Consider the following 12,104-nt stretch of genomic DNA (forward strand, 5'->3'; position numbering starts at 1 on the left):
TAGCAAAGTAAATAAAAATACAATAGAAGATAGATAATATTAATATGTCATTTTCTAAGTCAATATGCAGCCCTTAGGATTCTAATGTATACTTTAGTGACCCTCATTTCTATTTGAGTTTGACACCACTGTTCGAATCTTTTAAAATCCTTTTGAATCCTAGCTTTGTATTATCCACAGCCATGATGAACATACCACCTCCACTTTGATCCAAATCAAGCACAAATCCCTAGGCTACTCCTCCAGAGACTTCCCACCATATTGACATGGAACCATTAACAACTACTCTTTGAATCTGTCCATCAAACCAATTCTGAATCCTTTTGATTATATTCTGGTCTAATACGTATCTATCTTTTTAATGAGAATAATATGAGATAACTTTACCAAAAGCACAGAAAAGTTAACTGGCTTTCCCAGGGCCACACAACTAGTAAATATCTGAGGCCTGATTTAAACCCAGGTCTTTTTTACTTTAAGCCTACTGCGCTATCCATGACATTGCTCAAGGTCACACAGGTTCTAAGAGGCAAAGACATGATTAGAATCCAGATCCCTTGTATCTAAATCTGCTGCTCTTCTCACTGCCTCTCTTACTAGCCTATCTGATGAATTATTGGTCAGAGATAGGGATATGTACAAATAGTAACTCTGTAATTCATGCAGTCTGGTCTGGATCTATAATGATCCAGTGATCTATAGAAGATAGCTTTCTAGATATAGTATAGATACAGTATGACATATGGCATTCAGGTTATTCCATGACCCTTTCAGTCTTCCAGAGGCTGATGAATTAATCCCATATTTTTACTAGAATAGAGTGGTGGTAGTTTAACTTGATGTTATCCTTAGTTAATCCTAGAATCCTATCCAACTTGGCCAAACTGGTCCAAGCTGCCCTCTGGGGCCTACAGAGGGATCAAGGATGGTCTATTTGCCATGTTGGAGAAATCCTATCTTAAGGGTACATGGAGTACCTGAGATGCATGATAATGTAGGGATGATAGGAATGGATCCATGCAAAATGGAGGCTCTGTTACCCTGGAGGGTCCCATGAGAGACCAGCAGCAATCTGTTAGCTTTTTGAACACAGCTGCTGTTTCATCCCTAGGCTTTTCCTCTGGGTGTTGTTTTTCATTTGTCTTACTACAAAGTGCCAGTGTTTCCCAGGGGAAGCCTGAGAAGGAGAGTCCTTTCCAGAAAAAATGACTTACTTTATCCCCTATCTGGATAGATTCAGACCTGCTGAAACAGTTCACCATGGAGACTGGTGTGTGTGTGTGTGTGTGTGTGTATGTGTGTGTGTATGTGTGTACATATACACACAGAGTATATATGGTATATATACTGGCATGTATATATGTCTGTATGTCTGTGTATATATATAGATGATAGTGTATGTGTGTGTATGTGTACACATATACACACATACACTATCATCTCACATACTACAGAGTCATCTCCTCCATGCCCTGTCCTTGCATGTACTTCTTCCTCAAGGTAACCTGAGCAGAAAATAATTTTGCTCTCCAGGTATAGGAGATGCTTACAAACCAAAGGCACATATGAAACATGATGGCACCAACCCACTGGGACCCAGTACCCCATCATTATCCACACTGATCACAGAGAACCTCCAGACCAACTTACAAATAAATCAACTCAGATCCAAGAGATTTTTTTTTAGTGGTTTGGATTTGCCATCACCTGCATTCCTTTCACTCACCTGATCCCTAAACTCCTATATCTCTTTATTGCCTTTAAATGAAATATAAACTCTTCTTTTTGGCCTCAGCTTACCTTTCTAGCCCTATTACTCATTACTCCCTCTCATGTACTCTATGCACCAGCCAAGTTGGGCTTTATTTTGCTTTTCAAACCTGACTCTCCTTTTCCTACTTCACTGGCTTTCCCCATATCTGGAATGCACTCCTTTCTCCTTTAGTCTCACTCCATTTCTTAGTCTTCTTCAACACTCAGCACAAGCACCACCATAACCAGGAAGCCTTCCCAGTTCCCTCAGATGCTAGTGCCAGGCCCCAACTCCAAATTGCCTTGTAAATATTTTGTATAGGCGTATATATTTTGTCTCCCCCAACAAAACATAAGGTTCTCGGAAGTAATAGCTGTCTCACTTTTTTCTTTGTATTCCTTTGTATTCCCAGTACCTGGGACATAGGAAGTACTTAGTAAATGCTTATTGATTGGATTTCCAGATATAACAGTTTGTGGGCAAATGGGCTATCGTGGAAACTTATATTTGGCCACGTGATAGATAGATCAGCCACCCTGACTAGCCCTTCTACAAAGCTTTCAATCATAGAATTTGACTGGCTCTATTAGTTAATGGGACATCTGTACTCAAGCCTAATGATCTGTCCTCTGAGCAACCTTGGCACTGACACTCAAGTTGGTCTTGGGCAGAGTCCTAGACCTCTACTTGCACATGTCCATCCTTCCAGGTTAGATCCGATGGGTAGTGCTCTCCCATCTGTGGAGTAACAGCTTGATCCTGGGTCACTGGGGGCCTGTTGAAGATTCCCCATCACAAGTACTTCTGGTGGCTGCTACTGCTGGAATATTCAGTCACATTCAGTCTATAACTGGGCCAAAGACTCTGGGTTGCCATAAAATCAGATCTTGTCATAGACTTGGCCCTATTGCAGGATCACAATGCCATCCTTGCGGCCTTAGACATCCTAACCAAGATTATTCAGTTCTAAAATATACTCAACACATGGTCAGTTTGTTGTTTTATTACAGATTTGCATGGCCCATCTCTAACTTGCATTCATTTTCTGTGAAGTCAGCTACTCATTGGGTATTATGTTGTTGAAGATGATGGATTGTACTACATGGTCACTGAGGTCCCTTTGAGCTAAGACTCCCATTATAGGCAAAGCCTGTGCTTGAAAGAAGTTTTCAGCCTCTATGGCTTTTCTTGTTACAGCTCTCTAATTGCAGCACCCAGCTCTTCTCACATTTCTGGACCATTTAATTCACAGCCTTTCAAGCAAAGATTCACCTTTCCACAGCATTCTATTACATAGAATTCTACCTTTTTTTTTTTTGGTGAAGCATTTGGGGTTAAGTGACTTGCCCAGGGTCACACAGATAGTAAGTGTCAAGTCTCTGAGGTCAGATTTGAACTCAGGTCCTCCTGACTCCAGGGCCAGTGCTCTATCCACTGTGCAACCTAGCTGCCCCTATTGCATAGAATTCTGTTATAACTATGTAATCTACTTGTCCTAGAGGAAAATATGAAACTGTAATGAGTTCACTAGGAATCTAGCTATCTAATCTCAACTGAGTCCATTTTGCAGCCAGATAATTTTTCTATTTTTCTCTGATTCTCTTCCCTTCTCAAATCTCCAAGACATTCCCTCCACACTCACCTTCTCAGGTGAGCATCTTGTCTTATATTTCACCAAAAAATTGGGATCATTTGCCCAAAACTCCCTTTTCTTCCCTCCTCTTCATCTTACATCATTCAAATGTCTTTCTCTAATATCTCTTCCTTCACTCTAGTATCTGACAAAGAGGTGGCCTTTTTCCCTGTAGAGGCCAATCTCTTTACAAGAACCCTTTAGGTAATTCCCTCCTTTTTTCTCCAGCAGACTGCTCCCATTATCATCCCCCCTCTTTCTAATCTCCAATTGGTCTTTATCTTTTGACTCCTTCCCTGCTGCTACGTCACTCCCATCCCTAAAAAACACCCCTCATTAGACTCTAACATCCCTGCTATTGGTCATTCTTTATTTCTCTTTCCCTTCTCAACTATACTCCTTTCAAAAGCTGTCTGCACTGTGTCTCCCCTTTGTCTACTCTCACTCTTAAACATTCTGCATCAGCCTTTGATACTGCAGACAACTTTCTTCTATGGGATACTCTTTCTTACCTAGGTTTTTATGGCTCTGCTCACTCCTGGTTCTCCTCCTACCTTTCTCACTGTTCTTTCTCAATCTCTTTTTGCTGGATCTTCATCCATGCCTTGCCCAAGCCTTTGTCTTGGGCCCTCTTCTCTTTTCTTCCTATACCTTCTCACCCACTGACCATTATCAGCTTGTGTTTTCAATTATCTCTACACACGATTCCCCTATCTATATAAACAGCCCTAGTTTCTCTTCTGGATGTTTCCCAGGCATCTCAAGCTCCACTTGTCTAAATCGTAATTCATTGTCTCTCCCTGCTAAACCTTCCTCTCTTCCAAACTCCCTTATTATTGTTGAATGCACCACTGTTCTTCCAGTCACCCAGGTTTACAACCTCAGTGTCACACTAGGTTTATCACTCTCATTCACCTCACATATTTAATTAGTTGCCAAATCTTATAATTTCTTTCTCTACAATATCTTTTGCATATGCCCCCTTCTTTCTACCCACACAACTGCCACCTTAGGCACTCATCACCTCAGGCCTGGACAATTGCAATAGCTTCCTAATGGGTTTCCCTGACTCAAGTCTCTCCCCAGTTCAATCCATCCTGCTAAAACAATTTTACTCAATCTTAGGATTGATCATGTTACTACCTTAATTAATAAACTTCAACAATTTTATGAGGGGGCAGCTAGGTGGTGCAGTAGATAAAGCACCAGCCCTGGATTCAGGAGGACCTGAGTTCAAATTTGGACTAAGACACTTGACACTTACTAGCTGTGTGACCCTGGGCAAGTCACTTAACCCCCATTCCCTGCAAAAAAACAAAAACAAAAACAACAACAACAAAACCAATTCTATGGTCCAATCATATTGGCCTTCTTTCTGCTCTTCACACATGATATTCCACTTCCCATTTCTCTGTCTTTGTAATAGCTGTCCTCCATGTCTCCTAACTCCCTTCTCTCAGGGCCTCTGGCATCTTTTATAACTTAGTTCAAGATTCATCTCACTGTGGTAAAGATTATTGGAGTTTAGTTGACTCATTTGGGAGGGGCCACACCTGGCCCACTCTGAAGTTAGTATGCTACTGAGGTCAGAAGGAGAAACCTTTCCATAGGCAGTTTTTGAAGGACCTCCCCTTTTGGGAGAGGAAGATTGAATGCTCACTGAGGGGAGGTGGAACTTCTGGAATGCTCCGGCTCTCTCTCCTAGGTTTTCCCTAGTGGTGGTGGCTCGAGAAACTAGCAGATGTCCCAGGCGTGGTGAGTGAACACAAAAGCCTTGCATTCCTTTGAATTAGCTTAATTGGAAATAATCTGGGGATTGTATAGACTTAGGTTAGAGTTAGGAGAATTTATCTGTATTTCTTTTTCCCTATTTCCTTATCTTTGATTTTAATTAATTTCACCTTTGTTGTTTAATTAATTCCCAAGTAATAAAATCTGATCCTTTTGTGGAAAAGAAGCTATAAGGCTCCTTTCTTATTGGCCTGGGAGAAATATCTAAAAGGGCAGTTCGGAGGGGAGAGAGCTTTGAACCTAGAGGTCCCTCATTATTTCCAGGACCCCAATATTTTGGCGAGTCACCGAATTAACACTCCATATATTAAATTTGGGCCCTACATCCCTTAGGGGGTCTTGTCTGATTGCTCAGATTCTAGTGCCTTCTCCTTGAAGGCTACCTTACTTATACTCTGAATTTAGCTTGTATGTACCAATGTATTGTATATACCAATGTATTGTATATGTTGGTTCCTCCATTAGAATAATGTAAGCTTTTTGTGGGTAGGGACTGTTTGTGTTTCTTTCTTCACATCCCTAGCACATAGTACACTGACTAGCACCTACAGAAGTAAGTGCTTAGTAAATGCTTGTTGATTCATTGATTGATAGGCAAGAAGATTATGTTGTGCAGGATATCCTTGGCTTATGGATATATATATATATATATATATATATATATATACATATATCCTAATATGGAGAGGACACAGGAGCTACCATCCAGTGGGCCCATCACAGAACTGGTAAACACCTATGCCTCCCCAAGGTAGTGTGTTGTTGAGAGGGCCAGGGTTTGGTCCTGTGGTCTAGTAGGGGGTTGACTGGGTCAAGAAAGGGTACAGTGGGCACTTCTTAATTACCATATAGATTACCAGTGCTAGCTAGATATGAGGTCTGCAAGTCTAATAAAAATATTTCAGCTTTGGAGAAGCAGCTTGAGTTTGACAAATCAGCTCTCTGGCTCTCTGCATTTTGAATCCTGATCTTTGGCAGATTCTTGTGTATCCGAATTCTAATTATTGACCTGGCTTGGATCATGTCTGCTCTCCTTCTAACTTGGGCCTCACTTTCCCTACTCCAGGTGAGGATTATCCTTACATCCTGCCCAGGAGCTTCCAAAGATGTCAAAGTAATTTATATTTGATTCTAGAGGTAATAAAGGTTTATTAGAGTTTATTGAGTAGGGGACTGACATGAACAGATATGGATTTTAAGAAGATTACTGCCACTTATATTTAGGAGGGATTGGATTGGCTCTGCCTGGGAAGGGTGGAAGTGCAGGAGCTAACTTTGGACCTAGAGTCAGTCTCCCAACAATAGCCACACCCTCTATCCCTACTTTGCTCATTCCTGTCTCTTCTAGTCTTCAGTCATATGTAGTGCTTCCATTTCCTCCTTCCCAAACCTTCTAGTACTTCTAGTTTCTGGAGTTCACAACTTTTCTTCCCTTGCTTTTTTATTAGCCACAAACCACTCCAGTTCTTGAACTCTTTCTTTGTCTTCCCCAATCTTTTTGCCTTTATAGGAGACAAGGACTAGAACTGTGATTTTATTGGTACAGAGAATGCCCAGAGGAGGAAACTCCTTCCACCAATGCAGGATGACACCTTCTTGGTCACATAGAATCTTTTAATTTTTTTAAATTTATTTTTTTTAGGGGCGATGAGGGTTAAGTGACTTGCCCAGGGTCACACAGCTAGTAAGTGTCAAGTGTCTGAGGCCAGATTTGAACTCAGGTCCTCCTGAATCCAAGGCCAGTGCTTTATCCACTGTGCCACCTAGCTGCCCCCACATAGAATTTTTTTTTTTTGGTGAGTCAATTGGGGTTAAGTGACTTGCCCAGGGTCACACAGCTAGTAAGTGTTAAGTGTCTGAGGTCAGATTTGAACTCAGGTCCTCCTGACTCTAGGGCCAGTGCTCTATCCACTGTGCCACCTAGCTGCCCCACCCCCACATAGAATCTTAAAGAATTGCTCAGTATACAGGTTAAATGACTTGTTCAGAGTTATATAGCCATTTATCAGAGGTGAGATTTGAACTCAGGTCTTTCTGGCTCTAAAGTAATTTCTCTTATTGGCTATACCACACTGTGTTTTTATATTCACAGGAAATATTAATTTATATTCATGAATTATGTTAGTAAATAATTTTTAATTTATATAATTTTACATTCCCAAGAAATGTTCATTATTGTTCCTCTTACTGCTGCTCCTGGGAGATTTCCTTACAACTGTAACTCAGAGCAGGGAGCATAAGTGTGTAACAAACAGGGGATACTGTGTATAGACCTGCTGCACTGGGAAGATTAATAGAATCACAGACTTTCAGAGTCAACAAGGACCTTGGAGGCCATCTAATTAAATCTGTACTTAACAATCTTCTACAATATTTTTGACAAGTTGTCATCTAGCCTTCACTTGGATAGCCCATTCATTCTACCTTTGTATGATTCTGACTCTTAGGAGGAAGGGTTTTTTTTTTTCCCAACATTGAACCTAAATCTTTAGGACCAGCCATATTCCTACCCATATTCCAAAAAAATCCCCACTGTAATATATCTGACAATTTCCAACCATTGCTCCTAGTTCTTTCCTATGGAGCTAAGCATAATAAGTGTGTGGGAGGCTCTGAAGAAGAACCCCCAACTCTGTGGGTTTTCACAAAAATTCAAATCAATAATCATTCATTAAGTACTTACTATGAGCTAGGCACTGCTAGGCTCTAAGAATACAAAATGCAAAAACCAAGCAGTTCCTGACCTTGGGGATCTTAGATTCTTCTGGGGGTACAAAGACAAAAATGAAAACATTTCCTGCCCTCATTTTAAGTCATTCTACTCCTTATGAATTTCACATAGAGGATTCAATTTAAAAAAATAAGCAAGCATTGTAGACCCCCTACTGCCAAAGAGTCAGATATAACCCCTGCTATAAATGAATAAAAGAATGAATGAAGGCATTTAGTGTTTGCACCACGTATGCTTCTTCCCATTCTCCCTAATAAATCTCACAGGCTAATAGGAAATAAATGAGTGAAAAAATATTTATTAAGCACTCATTATGCACCAAGCATTGGAGATAAAGAAAGAAAAATGCTCCCTCCTCTTAAGAAGCTCATAGTCTATTGGGAACACAAGATACAAACATGATAACATCGAAACATTTAATCAAATACTTAAAGGGAAAAACAAATCCAGCTTTTCAATATTGCTTTTTTTTTGCTGCCCAAATTTAATGCTTTTAGCATCTCGGTGAAATTGGTGGTGGGGCAGGAAGAAAAGATCTGTATTGCAAAAACTGGCAAATCGGGCAGTGACAGTGAAAGGGATTGATCTGTCTGTTTAATTTTAAGAGAGTAAGCATGTTCTTCCATTCTGAGGAAATTCAGTCCCAGTTCCCCACTTCAGTATTATCTGCCCTATTCCTAGAGGACTATATCTCTCAGGAGGCTTAAGAAAAACCTCAGCCAATGAGGATAATGATTCTCTCCTGCTGGGTGGCCCTGGAGGATGAGACTTGGCTTTTGGGTAGAGTTGTGCCCAGCCTGGTGGGATGGGGTCTGAGGGATTGGGCCTAGAAGGAAAGGAGAGTAGGGGTAGCCATCCTTACCTTGTCTCTGTTGCTCTTCCTTGTGGGGTCGACTCTTGCCAAGTTTCATGGCAGAGAATACACTTTTTCCAGCTCTGAGAGGAGGCCCCAGGCACAGATGGAGTTGGAGATGGAAAAGAAGAGACAAGCAGAAACACATGAGAGAAAACAAATGCTTAGGTCATTCTCCTAGCCCCTCTTGTACGCTTATCCCTTCCTGTCTTCTTCCCTTTCCTCCCCAAAGCCTCTTCATTCAAGAGGGCCTGAGTCTACAGAAATTTGGGGCTAATTGTCCCTCACTGAGAATTCACCCAGCTAAGCCATTGGGATGACTGTCACCTTCAGTCCCTCCTTACATCTCCTAGGATGGAGGTGTGTCCTTGCAAGGATTCCAGCAAAGAGAGAACCTAGCCCATCACCAAATACCAACCTTTTACCTGGAGCCAAACTTGAAACTAAGCTCTCTATGCTGACTGGCCCTACACGAAGCAGCCTAAGAACCCTCCTTCCTCTGCCCCATCATTTCTCTGAGCTCTGAGTCACCAGTGTCCCCAACCTCCATCCCTGCAGCCCTCAACTAGAGGGAAGGGAAAGGAAGGAAGAAGATAGAACAAAAGAATTGAGAATGGCAAAGTCCCTTGGAATGACAGAGGGGTTGAGATAGAGCACAGCTAGGAGAAACATGCATTCAGTCCACAGTCAGCCTTGGCTCATGGAGGTCTAGCTCTATGCACCCTTCGCTAATCCCTTTGCCCCCAGTCTTCTCCTTACCTATGTTGGGGAAGAAGTGATAGGATGGGAACACTAAGGGACTTGCGCTTCCTACCTCGTCTTGCTGCTTGATTGGGCTTTGCTCCCTCAAGTGAAGGGGGCTGAATTCCCTGGACTGTGGGTACAGGTTCTGATGTCCCCTTGTTGCTAGCAGCCAACTCTCTGCTCCCGGCGCCAGGAGGAGGAATGGGAGGCAGGAGAGGCAAAGTGCAGTATTCCATTACACCATCAATACTGAATGAGAAAGATACCTGAGCTGCCTCCACTTCCCATTCTCCCTTCTACTTTCCCCCCAGGAGGCTGGATAGGGTTTGGTCTATCCTATCATTCTGCAAGTTCCAGATGGGGATAGGTTAGGAGACTGACTGGCCAGGCTTCCATGGAGTCATCTTCAGGTAGGAATCTTGGGATACCAAGAGGGAAGGGCACTCAACTCACATGACTCCGCCCAGAAAGGTGGTGCTCACCTTCCTTTGGGACAGAGGAAGTGTTTTGCTGTCTCTCCAGTGGAGTTCCCTTTCCACCACTCTGCGCTTTCCTTGTTGACTAATTTGTGTATGTTTGTGTGTGTTTATTTGTACGTATGTATGTGTCTGGGAGTGGGAATGGGAAGGTGATTGGGGAGAAGAGGAGAGAGAATTTCCTTATAAGTGGGAGCATTTTTGTTGTTGTTGTTGAGTTGTTTCAGTCATGTCTAACACTTTGTGACTCTTTGGGGTTTTCTTGGCAAAGATACTGGAGTAGTTTTGCCATTTCCTTCTCTGGCTCATTTTATAGATAAGGAGACGGAGGCAAACAGAGTGAAGTGACTTGCCCTGGGTTACACAGCTAGTATGTGTCTGAGGCCAGATTTGAACTCAGGAAGAAGAGTCTTCCTGACTCCAGGCTTGGCACTCTACCCACTGCGCCACCTAGCTGCCCCCTGGAAGTATAAGTACATTAACTCATCCACCATCCATCTATTCTCCAACAAACATTCATTGAGCCTTTACTATGTGCAAGGTGCTGTGTCAAGCTTCCTTTTAACTGCTTTCAAAGGGTTTTGGAAACTAAAGGAATTAAACCTTCATATACAAAAGCAATGAAGCAGAACCCAGTCAGTTACCCCATCCCTCCCTCCCAAGTTGATCCTTAGACAACAGGAAAGTGAGACATTGCTATGGTTACCAAATATAAATTAAAAATGGACCTAATCAGGGAAAGGGGCAATTAGTGCAGGTAGGTTGAAGCACTTGGCGCTAGGAAGGGAGACCCTGGACAGAGTCCTGATTAGATAGACTTGAAAGGTTTTTTCTTTCAATTATTTTTTTCTTCAAATTTCATTCATTCATTTATCTATTTTTCATTTATTCATTCATTTGTTAATTAATTAATTTGTTTTTTGTTTGTTTGTTTGTTTTTGTGGGCCAATGAGGGTTAAGTGACTTGCCCAGGGTCACACAGCTAGTAAGTGTCTTAGTCCAAATTTGAACTCAGGTCCTCCTGAATTCAGGACCGGTGTTTCATCCACTGTGCCACCTAGTTGTTCCCCTCTTTCAATTCTTTATTTAATGTTACTATTCTCACTACATCCTGCCATCTTGACATCTGGGAAAAGAAGAAGGAAAGAACCAGTGAGAAGGATGAAGACAGAAGCTTAGGAAAATAAAACCTGGTGGACTTGATGTTCATTTTAAACTTTTTTTTTCTCCACAGGGAGAAGTACCACCTCTAAGGAAACTGTTTACTTTATGTACACAATGATTCTCCCAATATAAAATAAGATGCTTAAGAGCAGGATCTCTTTTTAGTTTTCATATGCTCAGCTCCTAGCAAGACGGTGAGTGTCACAAAGCAGTGCTTAATAAATGCTTGAATGGCCTTTGGCATTTTAACTTAATTGCACTGGTCTATAGATCTTAAAAAGTTGAGGTCCCATCCCAACAATCCTGATCATTAACATGCAAGGGGGAAGTCTCCAAGCCTGAGCTCATGCAAATATAGTTAGGGGTGTGCTTTTAGCCCATATGCTAAACTATGTCTGCCACTCTGAATTTTTCGGCAGTGTTTGCCTAAGTCTGAAGAATTAGAGCCTTCCAAATCTAAAGAGATTCTTAGTAATGCAAAAGTTAAATGACCTTGGCTCTCCTAAAAAGTAGAATAAATAGAACCCCTAAGAAGAAATATTCGATATTCAACAAAAAAACTTGATGTTCACCAACTACATGAAGTGGAGGCAGAGACAGAGATAGCCAAGAAATGGTCCATGCCCTCCAAAGAAGTGCTCTGAGAACTCATGATTTGGAAAGGTATCAGAACTCTTGGAATGGCCACTTAGGCAGGGGTTTGTGGATTCTTTTTAGCTTAGGTCAGAGCTAAAGATCACAATAGGATTTAAAGACCCCCAAATTCTTTGCAAATGGGAAGGGGTTTTTTTCTTTTTCTTTTTCAAACATCGAATCATGGGCTCTTAGAACAGAATTGGGACAGATCTGAGAGGTCATCCAGTCTGACCTATCTCCAACAAGTAATCAACCTGCTACTGCTTGAACACTTCCGGTGACAGGGAGCTCAATATCTCCTTTCCATTTTTGGACAGCTTTAA

General features: G+C 41.7%; 1 protein-coding gene across 6 annotated transcripts in view; it reads right to left on the reverse strand.

Annotated features, from left to right (window-relative positions):
- OTOF (otoferlin) overlaps window positions 1-12,104 on the reverse strand; it is a 185,015-nt gene that overhangs the window by 79,042 nt on the left and 93,869 nt on the right. For all 6 annotated transcript variants that reach the window (XM_043987816.1, XM_043987814.1, XM_043987817.1 and 3 more), the window contains exon 6: window positions 8,771-8,844. In XM_043987816.1, the coding sequence (XP_043843751.1) occupies window positions 8,771-8,844 (74 nt within the window). The remainder of the gene's footprint in view (window positions 1-8,770; window positions 8,845-12,104) is intronic.

Source organism: Dromiciops gliroides, chromosome 2, assembly GCF_019393635.1.
Source record: "Dromiciops gliroides isolate mDroGli1 chromosome 2, mDroGli1.pri, whole genome shotgun sequence".
Classification (NCBI taxonomy): domain Eukaryota; kingdom Metazoa; phylum Chordata; class Mammalia; order Microbiotheria; family Microbiotheriidae; genus Dromiciops; species Dromiciops gliroides.